At 44.8% G+C, this 26,291-nt stretch overlaps 1 protein-coding gene across 1 annotated transcript in view; it reads right to left on the reverse strand.

Annotated features, from left to right (window-relative positions):
* Positions 1-3,508: 3,508 nt before the first annotated feature.
* Positions 3,509-26,291, reverse strand: part of LOC120035899 (FH2 domain-containing protein 1-like) — a 50,193-nt gene continuing 27,410 nt past the window's right edge. Inside the window, exons 3-13 of the mRNA XM_038982364.1 lie at positions 25,145-25,318; positions 23,888-23,949; positions 18,876-18,978; positions 18,622-18,707; positions 18,344-18,444; positions 13,517-13,587; positions 13,335-13,442; positions 12,865-12,935; positions 7,839-7,956; positions 6,957-7,121; positions 3,509-5,839 (exon numbers count right to left, since the gene is read on the reverse strand). Coding sequence (XP_038838292.1) covers positions 3,527-5,839; positions 6,957-7,121; positions 7,839-7,956; positions 12,865-12,935; positions 13,335-13,442; positions 13,517-13,587; positions 18,344-18,444; positions 18,622-18,707; positions 18,876-18,978; positions 23,888-23,949; positions 25,145-25,318 — 3,372 coding nt within the window. The 3' untranslated portion in view covers positions 3,509-3,526. The remainder of the gene's footprint in view (positions 5,840-6,956; positions 7,122-7,838; positions 7,957-12,864; positions 12,936-13,334; positions 13,443-13,516; positions 13,588-18,343; positions 18,445-18,621; positions 18,708-18,875; positions 18,979-23,887; positions 23,950-25,144; positions 25,319-26,291) is intronic.

Genomic DNA, 26,291 nt, shown 5'->3' on the forward strand with positions numbered 1-26,291 from the left:
AGAGCAGGTAGTCTAGCGGTTATAACCTAGTGGTTAGAGCAGGTAGTCTAGTGGTTAGAGCCTAGTGGTTAGAGCAGCTAGCCTAGTGGTTAGAGCAGGTAGTCTAGCGGTTAGAACCTAGTGGTTAGAGCAGGTAGTCTAGCGGTTAGAACCTAGTGGTTAGAGCAGGTAGTCTAGCGGTTATAACCTAGTGGTTAGAGCAGGTAGTCTAGTGGTTAGAGCCTAGTGGTTAGAGCAGGTAGTCTAGTGGTTAGAACCTAGTGGTTAGAGCAGCTAGCCTAGCGGTTAGAACCTAGCGGTTAGAGCAGGTAGTCTAGTGGTTAGAGCCTAGTGGTTAGAGCAGGTAGCCTAGTGGTTAGAGCAGGTAGCCTAGTGGTTAGAGCAGGCAGCCTAGTGGTTAGAGCAGGCAGCCTAGTGGTTAGAGCAGGTAGCCTAACGGTTAGAACCTAGTGGTTAGAGCAGGTAGTCTAGTGGTTAGAGCCTAGTGGTTAGAGCAGCTAGCCCAGTGGTTAGAGCAGGTAGTCTAGTGGTTAGAGCCTAGTGGTTAGAGCCTAGTGGTTAGAGCAGGTAGTCTAGTGGTTAGAGCCTAGTGGTTAGAGCCTAGTGGTTAAAGCAGGTAGCCTAGCGGTTAGAGCCTAGTGGTTAGAGCAGCTAGCCCAGTGGTTAGAGCAGGTAGTCTAGTGGTTAGAGCCCAGTGGTTAAAGCAGGTAGCCTAGCGGTTAGAGCCTAGTGGTTAGAGCAGGTAGCCCAGTGGTTAGAGCCTAGCGGTTAGAGCGTTGGTCTAGTAACCGAAAGGTTGCTGGATCAAATCCCAGAGCTGACAAAAATAAAAAATATGTAAATTATACCACCTGAACAAGGCAGGTAATCCACTGTTCCCCAGTACGCTGTCATTGACTTGCCTCGGTTAAATATATATATATTTTTAGTCCCTATCTAAGGCACTACCTTTGACCAGGGAGCCATTTCACACACAGACAACGTCTCTAAACAAGTGGTTAAAGTGTACACGTTTATTCATTGTCTCATTAATCAAATATACAAAAATGATATAGCCAGGTCCCAGATCAGTTAGTGCTTCAGCCAACATGTCCTGGACCTGTATTCATAAAGCCTCTCCTAGAAGGAGTGCTGATCTAGGATCAGTTTAGGCTTCAGCCAACATGTCCTGGGCCTGTATTCATGAAGCCTCTCCTAGTAGGAGTGCTGATCTAGGATCAGTTTAGGCTTCAGCCAACATGTCCAGGGCCTGTATTCATAAAGCCTCTCCTAGTAGGAGTGGTGATCTAGGATCAGTTTAGGCTTCAGCCAACATGTCCTGGGCCTGTATTCATAAAGCCTCTCCTAGTAGGAGTGCTGATCTAGGATCAGTTTGTGCTTCAGCCAACATGTCCTGGGCCTGTATTCATAAAGCCTCTCCTAGTAGGAGTGCTGATCTAGGATCAGTTTGTGCTTCAGCCAACCTGTCCTGGGCCTGTATTCATAAAGCCTCTCCTAGTAGGAGTACTGATCTAGGATCAGTTTGTGCTTCAGCCAACCTGTCCTGGGCCTGTATTCATAAAGCCTCTCCTAGTAGGAGTGCTGATCTAGGATCAGTTTAGGCTTCAGCCAACATGTCCTGGGCCTGTATTCATGAAGCCTCTCCTAGTAGGAGTACTGATCTAGGATCAGTTTAGGCTTCAGCCAACATGTCCTGGGCCTGTATTCATAAAGCCTCTCCTAGTAGGAGTGCTGATCTAGGATCAGTTTGTGCTTCAGCCAACATGTCCTGGGCCTGTATTCATAAAGCCTCTCCTAGTAGTAGTGGTGATCTAGGATCAGTTTAGGCTTCAGCCAACATGTCCTGGGCCTGTATTCATAAAGCCTCTCCTAGTAGGAGTGGTGATCTAGGATCAGTTTAGGCTTCAGCCAACATGTCCTGGGCCTGTATTCATAAAGCCTCTCCTAGTAGGAGTGCTGATCTAGGATCAGTTTAGTATTTTAGATCACGATGGCCGCGTTTACACAGGCATCCCAATTCTGATCTATTTGGCAATAATTGGTCGTTTGACTGGGCAAAATATCAGAATTGGTCTGCCTGTTTTAATACAGCCAATGAATAAGGTGATTATAAACAAAAGGGGGACCTGATCCTAGATCACCACTACTACTAGGAGAGGCTTTATGAATACAGGCCCAGGGCAGGTTGGCTGAAGCACAAACTGATCCTAGATCAGGCCCAGGACATGACAATTGATAATCAGGGGAGTTGGCTAATACAAACACATTCGGGAACAGGTTTTAACAGGAAACACAGCTAGATCAAACGTACTCATGTCTCTGTCCCAAATGGTCCCCTAATCCCTACATTGTGCACTATAGCCCTATGGGCCCTGGTTAAAGGAGTGCACTATGAACTGATATGGGGACTATTCGGGACGTAGAAAGGTTTCTTCCATACAATGACAACATGATGTAGAGATAGATAAAATCACGATCACAAAAATACAAATCTAGACTTAATTTACATCTTTAAAAGTCCTTTAATTATTTTTCTATATATTTTGAAAGACTCGACCCTGTAGATCTGGAGAACATACGATAAGTGTTAACATAAGTAATGTGGCATGTAGTTTGTATTGGAACAAGAGATACATGTCGTCAATATTGGAACTAGGCCGGGGGAAAGGAAGCAAGGAAATATGTTGTGAGTATTGGAACTAGGCCGGGGGAAAGGAAGTATGTGGTCGGTATTGGAACTAGGCCGGGGAAAAGGAAGTATGTGGTCGGTATTGGAACTAGGCCGGGGAAAAGGAAGTATGTGGTAGGTATTGGAACTAGGCCGGGGAAAAGGAAGTATGTGGTCGGTATTGGAACTAGGCCGGGGAAAAGGAAGTATGTGGTAGGTATTGGAACTAGGCCGGGGAAAAGGAAGTATGTGGTAGGTATTGGAACTAGGCCGGGGAAAAGGAAGTATGTGGTAGGTATTGGAACTAGGCCGGGGAAAAGGAAGTATGTGGTAGGTATTGGAACTATGCCGGGGAAAAGGAAGTATGTGGTAGGTATTGGAACTAGGCCGGGGAAAAGGAAGTATGTGGTCGGTATTGGAACTAGGCCGGGGAAAAGGAAGTATGTGGTCGGTATTGGAACTAGGCCGGGGAAAAGGAAGTATGTGGTCGGTATTGGAACTAGGCCGGGGAAAAGGAAGTATGTGGTCGGTATTGGAACTAGGCCGGGGAAAAGGAAGTATGTGGTCGGTATTGGAACTAGGCCGGGGAAAAGGAAGTATGTGGTCGGTATTGGAACTAGGCCGGGGAAAAGGAAGTATGTGGTAGGTATTGGAACTAGGCCGGGGAAAAGGAAGTATGTGGTAGGTATTGGAACTAGGCCGGGGAAAAGGAAGTATGTGGTAGGTATTGGAACTAGGCCGGGGAAAAGGAAGTATGTGGTCGGTATTGGAACTAGGCCGGGGAAAAGGAAGTATGTGGTAGGTATTGGAACTAGGCCGGGGAAAAGGAAGTATGTGGTAGGTATTGGAACTAGGCCTCTATCTCCAGGTGGGTTTCAGTGCTTTACTGGAGTCTCTGTAGTGGGTGGACTTGTCAGAGAAACTGCTGCTGTTTTTCCCTGCATGCCCTTTAGGGTGCGCCAGCGAGTCAGGGAGGGTCTGTGGGGGCAGGGGGTTGGGGGTCGGGGCGCGGAGGGGTCCTTTGATACTTTGTGTTCTCCTGATGGGGTTGTCTGTGCCTGGGGGGCCCGCGGGGGTCACCCTGTGGTGTCTCAACGACCCCGCCCGGCTGAGGGGTGAGGGTCCGGGAGAGGGGACAGGGGAGGAACGGGGAGAGTTCTTAGAGGGGGTGAGGGTACTCCCCGGGGGGGCGAGTGTGGTCCGTCTGAAAGAGGAAGCGGCTGTGTTTCGGGCAAATCCAGGGAGGGGGGCGGGGACACCTCCACGGTGGGAGGGGGTCGGGGGGGCACTGAGGCTGTTACCTCCTCCACCCCCCGCTGTTGGAACAGCCCCACCGGCGGCGGCGAGGGCTCGGAGGGTGGAACGGCACATCTTTTCCTCTGGGGGCGGTCTGGGGGCGACGGGGCGGAGAGGCTTTCGGAAGGACGGCTTCCTCTGGAGGTTGGAAGGTTGGGGTTGGTCTCGGGCATTGCCGTGGACACCCGTGGTGGTCACAGACTCGGCCTTGGGGTCGTCGACCTGGAGGCTATTGCGACGGGGTGTGGCGGAGCTCCTCTCTGCCCGTCTAAGAGAGCGGTCGGCTGGGTTAGAGGAGGTGGTGGTGGTGGTCCGTGGACCAGAGCTCTGGTGGCCAGGGGATTTCTCCACCTGTTTACCCGGGATCGAGCCACTTCGACTGGCCTTGAAGATAGGGACCACACGCCTCATGCCCTGGTTCTCTGAGGAGTTGAGGGTGCGGATGACAGTCTTTCGCCCGCTGGTGGTCGAGGGGGGTCTGGAAGGCTTAGCCACCTGGCTGGTCTTGGGATTCGTACCCTGGGCTGACCTATCAGAGGCACCAGCGGTGACTGACGCAGGCAGCTCATTGGCGGAGGTAGACACTGCTGGAACCGATGATTCATCGGAGGAAACAGGCACTGATTGGTCAGTGGTGGATACAGGCACTGAGTACTCATTGGTGGGTTGAGATTCTGAAGGCATGCTATTGGCTGGGGACTCACCCATAGAAGAAGCGGATACCTGGTGTGCTGGACTCTCAGCCTCGTCAGTGTGTGTGGGGTTATCACCGCTCTGTGCATGTGACGAGAGGTCTAGAATAGCTGTGGATGGAGATCGATCAGTACGACAATCTGCAGTCAACGTCTCTGTCCGAGACACACCCTTCTCCTCCTCCTGTTCTACCCTCTTCTCCTCTACTTCACCCACAGAAGGCTCCTCATTCACTATCCCTGCAGCCACTATCCTCCCATTCTCATCCACCTCTTCCTCCCGCTGTCTGGAAGAGTCGGACCTCTCCCTCTCTTCCCGCCCCTCAGAACGCCCTTGGGGATTCTTCTGTGTATCCGTGAGGATAGAGTCTCTGGGAATCTCTTTCTCCAGGTCTGTGTCGGTGACGACATCTCCCTGGTCGTGACCGTGTGGGGTCAAGACGAGGTCGAACGCTCGGAGCTTAGGAACCAGAGTATGTCGTTCAAGGTCGACGGTCAGACCACTGGATTGGTTGTGGTCAGGGTCAGGGGTCTGGTTCAGGTCTGTGCTTTGTGGTTTGTGGTCAACGGTTGCTGTCTGAGGGCTGTGATTTGAGTTGATGCCAGGTTGAGGTTTATGGTGACTGTGCCTCGGTCCTAAGGAGGTGGGTCTAGAGGAGGGGGAGTGTGGACCGGGCCAGTCTACCTGAGGGTGCTGATTCTGGGGTTGAGTGTGACCCGCAGGTCTCTGAGGCTGAAGTCTGGTCAGAGGGGAGATGTTGGGACTCCTCAGCCCAGTTTCAGGTGACCTCATGGGGGAGGAATCCCGCTGCTCGGCGCCCCTCCATAGTCGGCGCCCGGGATTCGGTGACCCCCCTACGACCTGAAGGTCAGAGGTGATGCCTAGAGTTAGCAGGCTAGTCAGCTGACGGTCAGCCGCGGCAGATGCAGAGCCGCGAGAACGGCGGACGCTTCCGGAACGCCTCAGTGCATTCTGGGGGCTGTGCGGCGAGCACGGGCGGGACTTGAGAAGCTCGATAAGCCCCTCCTCCTGGGATAGGGCCACCTCTATGTCCGTCTCGCTGCTGCTGCGCATTCCGAAGACCCCGCCCACCTCCTCTCCGCCCGCCCACGAGTGGCGTTTCTCCTCGAGCTCCTGTATCCGACGATGAGACACCTCCTTCAGCTCACGCTCCAGGTTGTCCTAGAGAACAGAGAGGGGAGGGATAGACATTTGAAATGTCTTTATTCTTTTGGAACTTTTGTGAGCGTAATGTTAACTGCTCATTTTTATTGTTTATTTCACTTTTGTTTATGATCTATTTCACTTGCTTTGGTAATGTTAACATATGTTTCCCATGTCAATAAAGCCCTTAAATTGAAATGTAATTGAAATTGAGAGAGAGCGAGAGACGCAAAAGGGAGAGCGAGGGAAAGAGAGAGAGAGAAGGAGCGGTAGAGAGAGAGAAAGAAAGAGGGAGAGAGGGAGCGGTAGAGAGAGAGAGGGAGCGGTAGAGAGAGAGAGAGAGAGAGAGAGAGAGAGAGACAGATAGAGATGGGAGAGAGAGAGAGAGAGAGAGCGGTAGAGAGAGAGAGAGAGAGAGAGAGACAGATAGAGATGGGAGAGAGAGAGAGAGAGAGAGAGCGGTAGAGAGAGAGAGCGAGAGAGAGAGAGAGGGAGCGGTAGAGAGAGAGAGAGAGAGAGAGAGAGCGAGAGAGAGAGAGAGAGAGAGAGAGAGAGAGCGGTAGAGAGAGAGCGAGAGAGAGAGAGAGAGAGAGAGGGAGCGGTAGAGAGAGAGAGAGAGAGAGAGAGAGAGAGAGAGAGAGAGAGAGCGGTAGAGAGAGAGCGAGAGAGAGAGAGAGAGAGAGAGAGAAAGAGAGAGAAAGAAAGAGAAAGAGAGACAGAGAGAGAGTGAGCGGTAGAGAGAGAGAGAGAGAGGACAGAACAGTGTTAAAGTATATACAGGTGTAATAACACTTGTTGAACACCAGGGGGAAGTAGCAGTACACATTTAGCAGACAACCAGTAGCAGAGACTCAGTATTTTAACAAGAGTTTTATATTATACTCCTCAAACACAGAGTCCAAAGGTTTCAACATTATTCAACTGTAACAGCTCGCTTGTATAGTCACAATGAGGAAACCTTGACATCCAGTGTGATTTATTCTGGTCTTCATGACTAACAGGAAGATGGTCTAGTACCCTGACATCCAGTGTGATTTATTCTGGTCTTCTAGACTAACAGGAAGATGGTCTAGTACCCTGACATCCAGTGTGATTTATTCTGGTCTTCTAGACTAACATGAAGATGGTCTAGTACCCTGACTGCTTTCTGAAACTTCAGGCAGAAGTCTTGGAAGACTTTGAAACACTCGTCCAGCCTGAAGGACTCTCTGTCTTCGCAGAAGAAGTCGATCAGAATGTTCCCTTCGTTCCTTAACTCCTGTCGCTGCCTTCGCAACTCAACCAGGGCTGCTGTCGAATTCTAGGAGAGGAGACACACTGTTACTACACACACACACACACTAACACTCAAATACAATCCCTGACCTCTCTCTCTCTGCGTGTCCCTGACCTCTCCTCTATCTGTGTGTCCCTGACATCTCCTCTCTCTGTGTGTCCCTGACATCTCTCTCTGTGTGTCCCTGACCTCTCCTCTCTCTGTGTGTCCCTGACCTCTCCTCTCTCTGTGTGTCCCTGACATCTCTCTCTCTGTGTCCCTGACATCTCTCTCTCTGTGTCCCTGACCTCTCTCTCTCTCTGTGTGTCCCTGACCTCTCTCTCTCTCTGTGTGTCCCTGACCTCTCTCTCTCTCTCTGTGTGTCCCTGACCTCTCTCTCTCTCTCTGTGTGTGTCCCTGACCTCTCTATTTGTCCCTGACCTCTCTGTGTGTGTCCCTGACCTCTCTATTTGTCCCTGACCTCTCTGTGTGTCCCTGTCCTCTCTCTATTTGTCCCTGACCTCTCTGTGTGTCCCTGTCCTCTCTCTCTGTGTCCCTGACCTCTCTCTCTCTCTGTGTCCCTGACCTCTCTCTCTCTGTGTCCCTGACCTCTCTCTCTCTCTCTGTGTGTGTCCCTGACCTCTCTATTTGTCCCTGACCTCTCTGTGTTTGTCCCTGTCCTCTCTCTGTGTGTCCCTGACCTCTCTCGGTGTGTCCCTGACCTCTCTCTCTGTGTCCCTGTCCTCTCTCTGTGTGTCTGACCTGTAGGAAGTGGTCCAGCTGCAGCAGCAGCTCCGTCTCTCCCTGGATGCTCTCCTCTACTGAGCGCGTGCGAGACGACAACGACTCGAACTCTGCATCCACGTTCTCCACTGATATCCTGGAGGGGTGAAAGGTCACAGGGCAAGAAGGATCATGGTAGCAGTGAGTCACTACGTCATGATGATGATTACTGAAGTCAGATCAGCCTTACAGTATATATAAAGTAGTACTATTGACCAGACAGTATATATAGTGTAGTACTATGGACCAGTCAGTATATACAGTGTAGTACTATGGACCAGTCAGTATATATAGTGTAGTACTATGGACCAGACAGTATATATAGTGTAGTACTATTGACCAGACAGTATATATAGTGTAGTACTATGGACCAGATAGTATATATAGTGTAGTACTATGGACCAGACAGTATATATAGTGTAGTACTATGGACCAGACAGTATATATAGTGTAGTACTATGGACCAGACAGTATATATAGTGTAGTACTATGGACCAGACAGTATATATAGAGTAGTACTATGGACCAGACAGTATATATAGAGTAGTACTATTGACCAGACAGTATATATAGTGTAGTACTATGGACCAGACAGTATATATAGAGTAGTACTATTGACCAGACAGTATATATAGTGTAGTACTATGGACCAGACAGTATATATAGAGTAGTACTATTGACCAGACAGTATATATAGTGTAGTACTATGGACCAGACAGTATATAGAGTGTAGTACTATGGACCAGACAGTATATACAGTGTAGTACTATGGACCAGACAGTATATACAGTGTAATACTATGGACCAGACAGTATATATAGTGTAGTACTATGGACCAGACAGTATATAGAGTGTAGTACTATGGACCAGACAGTATATACAGTGTAGTACTATGGACCAGACAGTATATATAGTGTAGTACTATGGACCAGACAGTATATATAGTGTAGTACTATGGACCAGACAGTATATAGAGTGTAGTACTATTGACCAGACAGTATATATAGTGTAGTACTATGGACCAGACATTATATATAGAGTAGTACTATGGACCAGACAGTATATATAGTGTAGTACTATGGACCAGACAGTATATAGAGTGTAGTACTATGGACCAGACAGTATATACAGTGTAGTACTATGGACCAGACAGTATATACAGTGTAGTACTATGGACCAGACAGTATATATAGTGTAGTACTATGGACCAGACAGTATATAGAGTGTAGTACTATGGACCAGACAGTATATATAATGTAGTACTATGGACCAGACAGTATATATAGTGTAGTACTATGGACCAGACAGTATATATAGTGTAGTACTATGGACCAGTCAGTATATATAGAGTAGTACTATTGACCAGACAGTATATAGAGTGTAGTACTATGGACCAGACAGTATATATAATGTAGTACTATGGACCAGACAGTATATATAGTGTAGTACTATGGACCAGACAGTATATATAGTGTAGTACTATTGACCAGTCAGTATATATAGTGTAGTACTATGGACCAGACAGTATATATAGTGTAGTACTATTGACCAGACAGTATATATAGTGTAGTACTATTGACCAGACAGTATATATAGTGTAGTACTATTGACCAGAACCCTGACTGTATATATAGTGTAGTACTATTGACCAGAGCCCTATGGTCTTACAGTATATATAGTGTAGTACTATTGACCAGAGCCCTGACAGTATATATAGTGTAGTACTATTGACCAGAGCCCTGACAGTATATATAGTGTAGTACTATGGACCAGAGCCCTATGGGCTTACAGTATATAGTGTAGTACTATTGACCAGAGCCCTGACAGTATATATAGTGTAGTACTATTGACCAGAGCCCTATGGTCTTACAGTATATAGTGTAGTACTATTGACCAGAGCCCTGACAGTATATATAGTGTAGTACTATTGACCAGAGCTCTGACAGTATATATAGTGTAGTACTATTGACCAGAGCCCTTACAGTATATATATAGTGTAGTACTATTGACCAGAGCCCTGACAGTATATATAGTGTAGTACTATGGACCAGTCAGTATATATAGTGTAGTACTATGGACCAGACAGTATATATAGTGTAGTACTATGGACCAGACAGTATATATAGTGTAGTACTATGGACCAGACAGTATATATAGTGTAGTACTATGGACCAGACAGTATATATAGTGTAGTACTATTGACCAGACAGTATATATAGTGTAGTACTATGGACCAGACAGTATATATAGTGTAGTACTATGGACCAGACAGTATATACAGTGTAGTACTATGGACCAAACAGTATATATAGTGTAGTACTATGGACCAAACAGTATATATAGTGTAGTACTATGGACCAGACAGTATATATAGTGTAGTACTATGGACCAGACAGTATATACAGTGTAGTACTATGGACCAGATAGTATATACAGTGTAGTACTATGGACCAGATAGTATATATCGTGTAGTACTATTGACCAGACAGTATATATAGTGTAGTACTATTGACACGACAGTATATATAGTGTAGTACTATGGACCAGACAGTATATATAGTGTAGTACTATGGACCAGATAGTATATACAGTGTAGTACTATGGACCAGACAGTATATATAGAGTAGTACTATTGACCAGACAGTATATATAGTGTGGTACTATGGACCAGACAGTATATATAGTGAGGTACTATGGACCAGCCAGTATATATAGTGTAGTACTATTGACCAGACAGTATATATAGTGTAGTACTATGGACCAGACAGTATATACAGTGTAGTACTATGGACCAGATAGTATATATAGTGTAGTACTATTGACCAGACAGTATATATAGTGTAGTACTATTGACCAGACAGTATATATAGTGTAGTACTATGGACCAGACAGTATATACAGTGTAGTACTATGGACCAGATAGTATATATAGTGTAGTACTATTGACCAGACAGTATATATAGTGTAGTACTATTGACCAGACAGTATATATAGTGTAGTACTATGGACCAGACAGTATATATAGTGTAGTACTATGGACCAGACAGTATATACAGTGTAGTACTATGGACCAGACAGTATATATAGTGTAGTACTATGGACCAGACAGTATATATAGTGTAGTACTATGGACCAGACAGTATATATAGTGTAGTACTATGGACCAGACAGTATATACAGTGTAGTACTATGGACCAGACAGTATATATAGTGTAGTACTATGGACCAGACAGTATATATAGTGTAGTACTATGGACCAGACAGTATATATAGTGTAGTACTATGGACCAGACAGTATATATAGTGTAGTACTATGGACCAGACAGTATATATAGTGTAGTACTATGGACCAGACAGTATATATAGTGTAGTACTATGGACCAGACAGTATATATAGTGTAGTACTATGGACCAGACAGTATATATAGTGTAGTACTATGGACCAGACAGTATATATAGTGTAGTACTATAAACCAGACAGTATATATAGAGTAGTACTATTGACCAGACAGTATATATAGTGTAGTACTATGGACCAGACAGTATATACAGTGTAGTACTATGGACCAGATAGTATATATAGTGTAGTACTATGGACCAGACAGTATATATAGTGTAGTACTATGGACCAGTCAGTATATATAGTGTAGTACTATGGACCAGACAGTATATATAGTGTAGTACTATGGACCAGACAGTATATATAGTGTAGTACTATGGACCAGTCAGTATATATAGTGTAGTACTATGGACCAGACAGTATATATAGTGTAGTACTATGGACCAGACAGTATATAGTGTAGTACTATTGACCAGACAGTATATATAGTGTAGTACTATGGACCAGACAGTATATATAGTGTAGTACTATGGACCAGACAGTATATATAGTGTAGTACTATGGACCAGACAGTATATGTAGTGTAGTACTATGGACCAGACAGTATATGTAGTGTAGTACTATGGACCAGTCAGTATATATAGTGTAGTACTATGGACCAGACAGTATATATAGTGTAGTACTATGGACCAGACAGTATATATAGTGTAGTACTATGGACCAGACAGTATATATAGTGTAGTACTATGGACCAGACAGTATATATAGTGTAGTACTATGGACCAGTCAGTATATATAGTGTAGTACTATGGACCAGACAGTATATATAGTGTAGTACTATGGACCAGACAGTATATATAGTGTAGTACTATTGACCAGACAGTATATATAGTGTAGTACTATGGACCAGACAGTATATATAGTGTAGTACTATGGACCAGACAGTATATATAGTGTAGTACTATGGACCAGACAGTATATATAGTGTAGTACTATGGACCAGACAGTATATATAGTGTAGTACTATGGACCAGTCAGTATATATAGTGTAGTACTATGGACCAGACAGTATATATAGTGTAGTACTATGGACCAGACAGTATATATAGTGTAGTACTATGGACCAGACAGTATATATAGTGTAGTACTATGGACCAGACAGTATATATAGTGTAGTACTATGGACCAGACAGTATATATAGTGTAGTACTATGGACCAGACAGTATATATAGTGTAGTACTATGGACCAGACAGTATATACAGTGTAGTACTATTGACCAGACAGTATATATAGTGTAGTACTATGGACCAGACAGTATATATAGTGTAGTACTATGGACCAGATAGTATATATAGTGTAGTACTATGGACCAGACAGTATATATAATGTAGTACTATGGACCAGACAGTATATATAGTGTAGTACTATTGACCAGACAGTATATATAGTGTAGTACTATGGACCAGACAGTATATATAGTGTAGTACTATGGACCAGACAGTATATATAGTGAGGTACTATGGACCAGACAGTATATATAGGGTAGTACTATGGACCAGACAGTATATATAGTGTAGTACTATGGACCAGAAAGTATATATAGTGTAGTACTATGGACCAGACAGTATATATAGTGTAGTACTATGGCCAGTCTGGGTCTCACCGTGCTGCATACTGGACATGCTGAAGTTTACCAGGAAACTCTAGAAGTTTATCATCCTTCTTCTGTGCTTCCTAAGAGGACCAGAAAGGACCAGGTCATCACAGATAGACAGACAGGCAGATAGACAAACAGGCAGACAGACAGACAGGCAGATAGATAGACAGGCAGATAGATAGACAGACAGGCAGATAGACAGACAGGCAGATAGACAGACAGGCAGATAGACAGGCAGATTGACAAACAGGCAGATAGACAGACAGGCAGATAGACAAACAGGCAGATAGACAGACAGGCAGATAGACAGACAAGCAGATAGACAGACAGGCAGATAGACAGACAAGCAGATAGACAGACAGGCAGATAGATAGACAGGCAGATAGACAGACAGGCATATTGACAAACAGGCAGATAGACAGACAGACAGACAGGCAGATAGACAAACAGGCAGATAGACAAACACCTCTCCTCACCAGAGCTACAAAGTGCAGCAGGTTCATGCCAGGTTTGTTGGCCTTGGTATCAGCCAGAGACAGGAGAGAGGACAGCTTGAACCCCACAGCATTACCAGCATAACCCCCCTGTAGACAGAGACACGATCAGTCAACACTTTAGACCCTTTGGTGGAGTCACACACAAACACACTCTGACTCACAGCATTGAGGATGTTTCCAGCCTGTAGCACCAGGTGTAGGATGGCATGAAGCTCCTCACAGCTTAGCAGCTCTACAGAGAGAGATACAGAGAGATACCGTTAATACTCCTCACAGCCTAGCAGCTCTACAGAGAGAGATACAGAGAGATACTGTTAATACTCCTCACAGCCTAGCAGCTCTACAGAGAGAGATACTGTTAATACTCCTCACAGCCTAGCAGCTCTACAGAGAGAGATACAGTTAATACTCCTCACAGCCTAGCAGCTCTACAGAGAGAGATACTGTTAATACTCCTCACAGCCTAGCAGCTCTACAGAGAGAGATACTGTTAATACTCCTCACAGCCTAGCAGCTCTACAGAGAGAGATACTGTTAATACTCCTCACAGCCTAGCAGCTCTACAGAGAGAGATACTGTTAATACTCCTCACAGCCTAGCAGCTCTACAGAGAGAGATACTGTTAATACTCCTCACAGCCTAGCAGCTCTACAGAGAGAGATACTGTTAATACTCCTCACAGCCTAGCAGCTCTACAGAGAGAGATACTGTTAATACTCCTCACAGCCTAGCAGCTCTACAGAGAGAGATACTGTTAATACTCCTCACAGCCTAGCAGCTCTACAGAGAGAGATACTGTTAATACTCCTCACAGCCTAGCAGCTCTACAGAGAGAGATACTGTTAATACTCCTCACAGCCTAGCAGCTCTACAGAGAGAGATACTGTTAATACTCCTCACAGCCTAGCAGCTCTACAGAGAGAGATACTGTTAATACTCCTCACAGCCTAGCAGCTCTACAGAGAGAGATACAGTTAATACTCCTCACAGCCTAGCAGCTCTACAGAGAGAGATACTGTTAATACTCCTCACAGCCTAGCAGCTCTACAGAGAGAGATACAGAGAGATACTGTTAATACTCCTCACAGCCTAGCAGCTCTACAGAGAGAGATACTGTTAATACTCCTCACAGCCTAGCAGCTCTACAGAGAGAGATACTGTTAATACTCCTCACAGCCTAGCAGCTCTACAGAGAGAGATACAGTTAATACTCCTCACAGCCTAGCAGCTCTACAGAGAGAGATACAGTTAATACTCCTCACAGCCTAGCAGCTCTACAGAGAGAGATACAGAGAGATACAGTTAATACTCCTCACAGCCTAGCAGCTCTACAGAGAGAGATACAGAGAGATACAGTTAATACTCCTCACAGCCTAGCAGCTCTACAGAGAGAGATACAGAGAGATACTGTTAATACTCCTCACAGCCTAGCAGCTCTACAGAGAGAGATACTGTTAATACTCCTCACAGCCTAGCAGCTCTACAGAGAGAGATACAGAGAGATACCGTTAATACTCCTCACAGCCTAGCAGCTCTACAGAGAGAGATACTGTTAATACTCCTCACAGCCTAGCAGCTCTACAGAGAGAGATACAGAGAGATACAGTTAATACTCCTCACAGCCTAGCAGCTCTACAGAGAGAGATACAGAGAGATACTGTTAATACTCCTCACAGCCTAGCAGCTCTACAGAGAGAGATACTGTTAATACTCCTCACAGCCTAGCAGCTCTACAGAGAGAGATACTGTTAATACTCCTCACAGCCTAGCAGCTCTACAGAGAGAGATACTGTTAATACTCCTCACAGCCTAGCAGCTCTACAGAGAGAGATACTGTTAATACTCCTCACAGCCTAGCAGCTCTACAGAGAGAGATACTGTTAATACTCCTCACAGCCTAGCAGCTCTACAGAGAGAGATACTGTTAATACTCCTCACAGCCTAGCAGCTCTACAGAGAGAGATACTGTTAATACTCCTCACAGCCTAGCAGCTCTACAGAGAGAGATACTGTTAATACTCCTCACAGCCTAGCAGCTCTACAGAGAGAGATACTGTTAATACTCCTCACAGCCTAGCAGCTCTACAGAGAGAGATACTGTTAATACTCCTCACAGCCTAGCAGCTCTACAGAGAGAGATACTGTTAATACTCCTCACAGCCTAGCAGCTCTACAGAGAGAGATACAGTTAATACTCCTCACAGCCTAGCAGCTCTACAGAGAGAGATACTGTTAATACTCCTCACAGCCTAGCAGCTCTACAGAGAGAGATACAGAGAGATACTGTTAATACTCCTCACAGCCTAGCAGCTCTACAGAGAGAGATACTGTTAATACTCCTCACAGCCTAGCAGCTCTACAGAGAGAGATACTGTTAATACTCCTCACAGCCTAGCAGCTCTACAGAGAGAGATACAGAGAGATACCGTTAATACTCCTCACAGCCTAGCAGCTCTACAGAGAGAGATACTGTTAATACTCCTCACAGCCTAGCAGCTCTACAGAGAGAGATACAGAGAGATACAGTTAATACTCCTCACAGCCTAGCAGCTCTACAGAGAGAGATACAGAGAGATACTGTTAATACTCCTCACAGCCTAGCAGCTCTACAGAGAGAGATACTGTTAATACTCCTCACAGCCTAGCAGCTCTACAGAGAGAGATACTGTTTATATATCACTGAAACTACCACAGAAAACACCCCATAAGCCCTTAATTTAAATATATAGTGTTACAGGATGGCAGAGAGAGTGGTGGAGGAGAAAGAAAGACAGAGAGAAAAAGAGAGAGCGAGAGAGATACAGAGAGAGAGAGAGAGATACAGAGAGAGATAGAGAGAGAGATAGAGAGAGAGAGAGAGAGACTGACTGATAGAAAACTGAGGAAAACATTGACTAGGTACAGACTCAGTGAGCACCGTCTGGCTATAGAGAACGGTCGTCACAGACAAACCTGGCTGCCCAGAGAGGACAGGCTGTGCTCACTCTGCTCCAGAGGAGAGGTAGAGACAGAGGTGCATTTCCTACTACACTGTGACAAATACTCAGACCTAAGAGCATATTTCTTTCCCAAAATTATAACTCAATACAAAGAATTTGAAACTATAAAAGATGAAGAAAAAATCAAATATTTATTGGGTGAAAAGCCAAAATGTGCAGTTTTGGCAGCCAAATATGTGTCCTCCTGCCACAACCTGAGGGACAGCCAGTGAAAAATGCAAAGTAATGTTGATAATATTTCCCATTTAGCTTAGTTTTGTTTTGTCTTTCATACCAGGTCATATGTCTTCTCAAGTCATATTAACACTGGTCTACTACTGTTGCTTTAATTTATTGTTGTTCTGATTAATATTGTTGTTGTAGTTGTTGTTAATGGTAATCCCATGTCCACTACTACTGTTATTATTGCTGTTGGTCCCACCATTTATTTATATATAAATATATATATATTTTGTATATATATACATATATATTTGATTTTTATTTTCGATATGTATACTTTGACAATGTAAGTAATAACGAACTTGCCATGTCAATAAAGTCAATTGAATTGAATTGAATTGAGAGAGAGAGAGAGAGTTAAGTTAAGTTAAAGAAAGGCGTCAGACATTAAACTGCTCTCAGCATGACACAGGAAGAGAATTAACGGAGAGAGAAACTGAGAGAGAAGAGAGGGACAGAGAGAGATACAGAGAGAGGGAGGGTTTCTTCCAGTTATCCATTTGCTGAAGATCCCACCAGTGCTTAGCTGTTAGTGTCGGTTCATGAACATGATATTTATATGAGAAAGCTGTTTTATGGGGAGACTCATATGACACTACTGTTCATCCTCAAATACCTTCACATCTTCTACTACTGATAGCACTCCTATAGTATTATAACAATAATAAACCATAATAACACTAACCATTATCATAAAAATAATAATAATAATGACCATAATAATAATAATAACCAAAATAATAACAATGACCAAAATAATAATAATAATAACAAGAATAATAATAATAACAAGAATAATAATAATAACAGTGACAATAATAATAACAATAATTACAACAATAAGAATAACCAAAATAATAATAATAATAAACAATAACAATAATAACCATAATAATAATAACCAAAATAATAATAATAACCAAAATAACAACAATAATAATAATAACAAGAATAGTAATAACCAAAATAATAATAACAACAATAAGAATAATAACTGTAATAATAACCAAAATAACAACAACAACAATACCTACACAGCTATATAAACAAGAGTTTTAGTGTGTTATCTAAAAGCTTAGCAGTAAATGTCCAAGTTGATTTATAGTGGAATGTCTGACTAGTCTCTTATCTCTTACACTCCCCTGCAGAGTTCTGTCTTCACAGTCACACATTTCTCAGACAGTTTCTTTATAAGAGGCAGAGATTAGAAAAGACTGTGGAACAATATTAAACCTCTTAATCTGTAGTCTAGGACCCTATACATGTAAGGGTCTTATAACCCCTCCCCTTCTATTAATACAACCTAAGCATAATCAATTATTTTAATACATCAAACATTTGGTACAGCACCTATCATGACCCCTAGGTGAACCCCTGACAGTTTCTTCCTAGGTTCCTGCCTTTCTTCAGAGTTTTAATAATAATAATAACCAAAATAACAACAATAATAATAATAACAAGAATAGTAATAACCAAAATAAGAATAACAACAATAAGAATAACCAAAATAATAATAATAATAACAATAATAATAATATTAATAACAATAATATTAATAATAATAACTGTAATAATAACCAAAAGAATAATAACCAAAATACCAATAATAATAATAATAACCAAATTAGTCATATTTATAATAATAACCATACTAATAACCAAAATAATAATAATAATAATAATAATCATACTAATAATACTAACCTGACCTTTAGAGGAGACAGGTATGGTGGTTTTAGTGGGATTTAGGGAGGAGAGGGACCTCACCTTTTGTGGCGGTTCGTAGGGAATCGATGTCGCGACTCATGTTCTCACAGGCTGGGGGAAACTCTTCTCTAAGAACCATGGCCTTGATACGCACCTCGAAACTACACACACACACACACACACACACACACACACACACACACACACACACACACACACACACACACACAGAGTTGGCTTTTGCATAATAGTTCAATACTGAATGGCATGTTAATCAATCAGAAAGTAGGGTCCAGACTGGGGATAGGGTCAGGTCACTAAATGCCATGACCTCTCACCTGGGCACTTGGGTGAGCAGGAACATGAAGGAATCGGCCAATGAGAGTTTAGAGGGGTCGCCTCGGAACGCTTTAAGTTTCTTCACCTGAGAGGAAGAAACAGGAACATAGAATCAACATAGTGTGTGTGTGTGTGTGTTTTGTCGTGCTGTGTGTGTGTGTGTGTGTGTGTGTGTGTGTGTGTGTGTGTGTGCGTGCGTGCGTGCGTGCGTGCGTTTTGTCGTGCTGTGTGTGTGTGTGTGTGTGTGTCTCACCTCTTCGGTCTCAGGTAGTAGTTTGAGCAGCTCTTTAAGAAGCTCCGCTCCGTATGACTGACTGTTGCCATAGCGAATATCCTCTATTATGTCCTGGTTGGACCTGGAACAGACATCGTCATGATTTTTTAATTTTTAATTTAACCTTTATTTAACTAGGCAAGTCAAAGGATGAGAGTTCTAGAACCCTTCTCTCTAAACCCAGAATGAATGTTCTAGAACCCTTCTCTATAAACCCAGAATGAATGTTCTAGAACCCTTCTCTCTAAACCCAGAATGAATGTTCTAGAACCCTTCTCTCTAAACCTAGAATGAATGTTCTAGAACCCTTCTCTCTAAACACAGAATGTTCTAGAACCCTTCTCTCTAAACCCAGAATGAAAGATCTAGAACCCTTCCCTCTAAACCCAGAATGAAAGTTCTAGAACCCTTCCCTCTAAACCCAGAATGAAAGTTCTAGAACCCTTCCCTCTAAACCCAGAATGAAAGTTCTAGAACCTCTCGAAACCCTTTTCTCTCAGTCGTACTTCCTCTCTGTCTCTTCAGTTTTAATAACTGGGATTTTCCCCACAATACCTCAGCTGGGTCTTTCTGCAATTATAATGCGGCTACTCCCTCCGTACCAGGAAACCGACCCACAGTTTAATCCACTCAACACAACAAAGACTGCAGATTGGCTATTAGTGGCTAACTTCTGTAGGATTACAACTGAGAGAGGGGGAAAGACATGAAAAGAGGAGAGGAGGGGAGGGAAAGGAGGGGATAAAGGAGAGAGAGGAAAGGGAGAGAGGGTGGGGGGTCAAACCTGTGTTTTAGTCAGACAGATGGCTGCTTATGTAACAAAATGCTTTGATTGGTCAAGGGAGGGTAAAAAAAAAAAGAGGTGTTTGATCTCAACACTGAACCTGCATGAAAGACGTCACAAACTCACAAGACGACGTCTCGCCCTCATGTCTCTCCCTGTGTGTTGTGGCAGCAGAGACACTTAACTGGTGGTATAAACTATTGATGCAGTCAACACAAGCTGGAAAGTACTCTGCATTCTTCTCCAGACACCAACTCATCCAACGCGAGTGTGTGTTCAGTCGAAAGCCTTGTTGAAGGGACTCAAATCCTATTTGTTTGCAGATTCGATATGACTCGGTTCTTTGTCCTGTAGTCTGAACAGCCAAAAAGCATATGGAATCGGATATTTCAAGCTACCTTTTCAAACCACCTTCGTAGGTGGTTTGAAGTCTGATTCAAATCTGATTCCTGGCCATGTGACTTGTCTGAACGGTCAAATCTGATTTATTTGCCCTCCAGTAGTTTAGCATTTGTTGTTTGCTAGCTACTCTGTTAACAGTGGTTTTTAAGCTGTTATTTGGCATATCTTGTTGCTTGCTAGCTACTCTGTTAACAGTTTGACAAAAACATGTGGTAACTAACTAGCATGTTAACTGTTTACAAATGAATGTGCTAGAAAGCTAAATGGCTAGCTAGCTAGCTGACTGCTGTGGCTAGCTAGCTAGCTAGTTGGACTGCTGTGGCTAGCTAGCTAGTTGGACTGCTGTGGTTAGCTAGCTAGTTGACTGCTGTGGCTACCTAGCCAGTTGACTGGTGTGGCTACCTAGCCAGTTGACTGGTGTGGCTACCTAGCCAGTTGACTGGTGTGGCTACCTAGCTAGTTGACTGGTGTGGCTACCTAGCTAGTTGACTGGTGTGGCTACCTAGCTAGTTGACTGCTGTCGCTACCTAGCTAGCTGACTGCTGTGGCTACCTAGCTAGTTGACTGCTGTGGCTACCTAGCTAGTTGACTGCTGTGGCTACCTAGCTAGCTGACTGCTGTGGCTACCTAGCTAGCTGAATGCTGTGGCTACCTAGCTAGCTGAATGCTGTGGCTACCTAGCTAGTTGACTGCTGTGGCTACCTAGCTAGGTGACTGCTGTGGCTACCTAGCTAGCTGACTGCTGTGGCTACCTAGCTAGTTGACTGCTGTGGCTACCTAGCTAGCTGACTGCTGTGGCTACCTAGCTAGCTGACTGCTGTGGCTACCTAGCTAGCTGACTGCTGTGGCTACCTAGTGTAACAGTATAACTTTAAACCGTCCCCTCGCCCGGACACGGGCGCGAACCAGGGACCCTCTGCACACATCAACAACTGACACCCACGAAGCGTCGTTACCCATCGCTCCACAAAAGCCACGGCCCTTGCAGAGCAAGGTGCAACCCTACTTCTAGGTTTCAGAGCAAGTGACGTAACTGATTGAAATGCTACTAGCGCGTACCCGCTAACTAGCTAGCCATTTCACATCCGTTACACTCACCCCCCTTTCAACCTCCTCCTTTTCCTCAGCAACCAGTGATCCGGGTCAACAGCATCAATGTAACAGTATAACTTTAAACCGTCCCCTCCCCCCGACACGGGCGCGAACCAGGGACCCTCTGCACACATCAACAACGGTTGCCCACGAAGCATCGTTACCCATCGCTCCACAAAGGCCACGGCCCTTGCAGAGCAAGGTGCAACCCTACTTCTAGGTTTCAGAGCAAGTGACGTAACTGATTGAAATGCTACTAGCGCGTACCCGCTAACTAGCTAGCCATTTCACATCCGTTACACTAGCTAGCTGACTGCTGTGGCTACCTAGCTAGTTGACTGCTGTGGCTACCTAGCTAGCTGACTGCTGTGGCTACCTAGCTAGCTGACTACTGTGGCTACCTAGCTAGCTGTCTGCTGTGGCTACCTAGCTAGCTGACTGCTGTGGCTACCTAGCTAGCTGACTGCTGTGGCTACCTAGCTAGCTGACTGCTGTGGCTACCTAGCTAGTTGACTGCTGTGGCTACCTAGCTAGCTGACTGCTGTGGCTACCTAGCTAGCTGACTGCTGTGGCTACCTAGCTAGCTGACTGCTGTGGCTACCTAGCTAGCTGACTGCTGTGGCTACCTAGCTAGCTGACTGCTGTGGCTACCTAGCTAGCTGACTGCTGTGGCTACCTAGCTAGCTGAATGCTGTGGCTACCTAGCTAGCTGACTGCTGTGGCTACCTAGCTAGCTGACTGCTGTGTCTACATAGCTAGCTGACTGCTGTGGCTACCTAGCTAGTTGACTGCTGTGGCTACCTAGCTAGTTGACTGCTGTGGCCAAAAAGGACTCATTTTGAAAGTTGGATCATCCAGCAGTCGGCTAGCTAACTACATATACACATACATATAGACACAATGCATTCTGAAAGTATTCAGACCCCTTCACTTTTTCCACATTTTGTTACGTTACAGACTTATTCTAAAATGGATTTAAATGTTTTCCTTCATCTACACACAATAACATATAATGACGAAGCAAAAACAGTTTTTAGACATTTTTGTAAAAGTATTAAAAACAAAAAAACAGAAATAACCAATTTACATAAGTATTCAGACTCTTTGCTATAAGACTGAGTTCAGGTGCATCCTGTTTCCATTGATCATCCTTGTGATGTTTCTACAACTTGGAGTCCACCTGTGGTCAATTCAATGGATTGGACATGATTTGGAAAGGCACACACCTGTCTATATAATGTCCCACAGTTGACAGTGCATGTCAGAGCAAAAACAAAGCCATGAGGTTGAAGGAATTGAGCTCAGAGACAGGATTGTGTCGAGGCACAGATCTGGGGAAGGGTACCAAAACATTTCTACAGCATTGAAGGTCCCCAAGAACACAGTGGCCTCCATCATTCTTCAATGGAAGAAATCTGGAACCACTAAGACTCTTCCTAGAGCTGACCGCCCGGCCAAACTGGAAGCCACTGGCTGCCCAGCCAGATGGAAGACACTCCTCAGTAAAAGGCACATGACAGCCCGCTTGGAGTTTGCCAAAAGGCACCTAAAGACTCCCAGACCATGAGAAACAAGATGATCTGGTCTGATGAAACCAAGATTGAACTCTTTGGTCTGAATGCCTGGCACCATCCCTACGGTGAAGCATGGTGGTGGCAGCGTCATGCTGTGGGAATGTTTTTCAGCGGCAGGGACTGGGAGACTAGTCAGGATTGAGGGAAAGATGAACAGAGCAAAGTACAGAGAGATCCTTGATGAAAACCTGCTCCAGAGCACTCAGGACCTCAGGCTGGGTAGAAGGTTCACCTTCCAACAGAACAACGACCTTAAGCACACAGCCAAGATAACGCAGGAGTGGCTTTGGGACAAGTCTCTGAATGTCATTGAGTGGCCCAGCCAGAGCCCGGACTTGAACCCGATCGAACATCTCTGAAGAGACCTGAAAATAGCTGTGCAGCGACGCTCCCCATCCAACCTGACAGAGCTTGAGAGGATCTGCAGAGAAGAATGGGAGAAACTCCCCAAATACAGGTGTGACAAGCTTGTAGCGTCATACCCAAGAAGACTCGAGGCTGTAATTGCTGACAAAGGTGCTTCAACAAAGTACTGAGTAAAGGGTCTGAATACTTATGTAAATGTGATATTTCAATCTTTTTGCTTTGTCATTACGGGGCATTGAGTCATTATGGGGGTATTGAGTCATTACGGGGCATTGAGTCATTACGGGGCATTGAGTCATTACGGGGCATTGAGTCATTACGGGGGTATTGAGTCATTACGGGGGTATTGAGTCATTACGGGGGTATTGAGTCATTATGGGGTATTGAGTCATTATGGGGTATTGAGTCATTATGGGGTATTGAGTCATTACGGGGCATTGAGTCATTATGGGGTATTGAGTCATTATGGGGTATAGAGTCATTATGGGGTATTGAGTCATTATGGGGCATTGAGTCATTATGGGGTATTGAGTCATTATGGGGTATTGTGACATTATGGGGCATTGTGTCATTATGGGGTATTGTGTCATTATGGGGTATTGTGTGTAGATTGATGAGAAAAAAAAAACAATTTAATTAATTTTATTATGGCTGTACCATAATAAAATGTTGAAAAAGTCAAGGGGTCTGAATACTTTCCCAAATTAACTGTACATGTGTGTATATATATATGACGGAGAGAGAGACAGAGAGTATCATGAGGACAGACTTACTTCTTGAACTGTTTGAGGTAAATTCCCACATTCATCCCTCTCTTCAAGTCCAGGATACTGATCTGAGAGAGAGAAAACAGAGGGGGAGAGAAAGCATTTTAAAACAAACCCAATTCTGATAAACTCCCAAATCTACTGGGTGAAATACCACAGTGTTCCATCACAGCAGCAAGATGTGTGACCTGTTGCAGTGAGTGAAGGACAAACACCATTGTAAATACAAACCATATTTATGTTTATTTATTTTCCCTTTTGTACTTTAACTATTTGCACGTCATTACAACCCTGTATATATATATACATAATATGACATTTGAAATGTCTTTATTCTTTTGGAACTGTTGTGAGTGTAATGTTTACTGTTCATTTTTTGTTTAACTTTTGTTTATCTATTTCACTTGCTTTGGCAATGTTAACATATGTTTCCCATGTCAATAAAGCACTTTGAATTGAATTTGAATTGAATTGAGAGAGAACAGAGAGAAACAGGGATAGCGAGAGAGAGAAACAACAGAGAGAGAGAACAGAGAGAACAGAGAGAGAGAGAGACAGAGATAACAGAGAGAGAGAGAGAGAGAACAGAGAGAGAGAGAACAGAGAGAGAGAGAGAACAGAGAGAGAGAGAGAACAGAGAGAAGAGAGACAAGAGAGAGACAGAGATAACAGAGAGAGAGAGAGAGAGAACAGAGAGAGAACAGAGAGAGAGAGAACAGAGAGAAGAGAGAACCAGGGATAGAGAGAGAGAGAACAGAGAGAAACAACAGAGAGAGAGAGAACAGAGAGAGAGAGAACAGAGAGAGAGAGAGAACAGAGAGAACAGAGAGAGAGAGAGAACAGAGAGAAGAGAGAACCAGGGATAGAGAGAGAGAGAACAGAGAGAAACAACAGAGAGAGAGAGAACAGAGAGAGAGAACAGAGAGAGAGAGAACAGAGAGAGAGAGAACAGAGAGAGAGAGAAACAGGGATAGAGAGAGAGAGAGAGAACAGAGAGAAACAACAGAGAGAGAGAGAGAGAACAGAGAGAGAGAACAGAGAGAGAGAACAGAGAGAGAGAACAGGGAACAGAGAGAGAGAGAGAGAACAGAGAGAGAACAGAGAGAGAGAACAGAGAACAGAGAGAAAGAGAGAGAAAGAACAGAGAGAATGAAAACAAAAATGCAACACTTCGCTAACTCAGAGCCCAGATGGAATATATCTGTTTGACATAACACCTACACCTCATTGGCCATAAGGGTGTGTGTGTCCTCTCCTCCTCACCTCATCTTTGGTCTCTCTGAGGGAGCCTCGGGCCTTCCCCCCTCGAGTCACAGAGGTAACCCCAGATGATTGACAGTCCGTCTGACTAAACAGCTCCTCGATGGTCTGGACGTCTATGTAGTACTGCTGCTGCTGCACAGGAAGCTGTGTCCACAGGTTGGCCCGCCCCTTCACCTGGAGACCGTTACATAGCAGTTAGGGGGGTTCCCCGCTTCCCAGACTAAACAAGAAGCTGTGTCCACAGGTTGGCTCGCCCCTTCACCTGGAGACCGTTACATAGCAGTTAGGGGGGTTCCCCGCTTCCCAGACTAAACAGGAAGCTGTGTCCACAGGTTGGCCCGCCCCTTCACCTGGAGACCGTTACATAGCAGTTAGGGGGGTTCCCCGCTTCCCAGACTAAACAGGAAGCTGTGTCCACAGGTTGGCCCGCCCCTTCACCTGGAGACCGTTACATAGCAGTTAGGGGGGTTCCCCGCTTCCCAGACTAAACAGGAAGCTGTGTCCACAGGTTGGCCCGCCCCTTCACCTGGAGACCGTTACTTAGGGGGGTTCCCCGCTTCCCAGACTAAACAGGAAGCTGTGTCCACAGGTTGGCCCGCCCCTTCACCTGGAGACCGTTACATAGCAGTTAGGGGGGTTCCCCGCTTCCCAGACTAAACAGGAAGCTGTGTCCACAGGTTGGCCCGCCCCTTCACCTGGAGACCGTTACATAGCAGTTAGGGGGGTTCCCCGCTTCCCAGACTAAACAGGAAGCTGTGTCCACAGGTTGGCCCGCCCCTTCACCTGGAGACCGTTACATAGCAGTTAGGGGGGTTCCCCGCTTCCCAGACTAAACAGGAAGCTGTGTCCACAGGTTGGCCCGCCCCTTCACCTGGAGACCGTTACATAGCAGTTAGGGGGGTTCCCCGCTTCCCAGACTAAACAGGAAGCTGTGTCCACAGGTTGGCCCGCCCCTTCACCTGGAGACCGTTACATAGCAGTTAGGGGCGTTCCCCGCTTCCCAGACTAAACAGGAAGCTGTGTCCACAGGTTGGCCCGCCCCTTCACCTGGAGACCGTTACATAGCAGTTAGGGGGGTTCCCCACTTCCCAGACTAAACAGGAAGCTGTGTCCACAGGTTGGCCCGCCCCTTCACCTGGAGACCGTT

The sequence above is a fragment of the Salvelinus namaycush genome, unplaced genomic scaffold, assembly GCF_016432855.1.
Source record: "Salvelinus namaycush isolate Seneca unplaced genomic scaffold, SaNama_1.0 Scaffold1139, whole genome shotgun sequence".
Taxonomy (NCBI): Eukaryota; Metazoa; Chordata; class Actinopteri; order Salmoniformes; family Salmonidae; genus Salvelinus; species Salvelinus namaycush.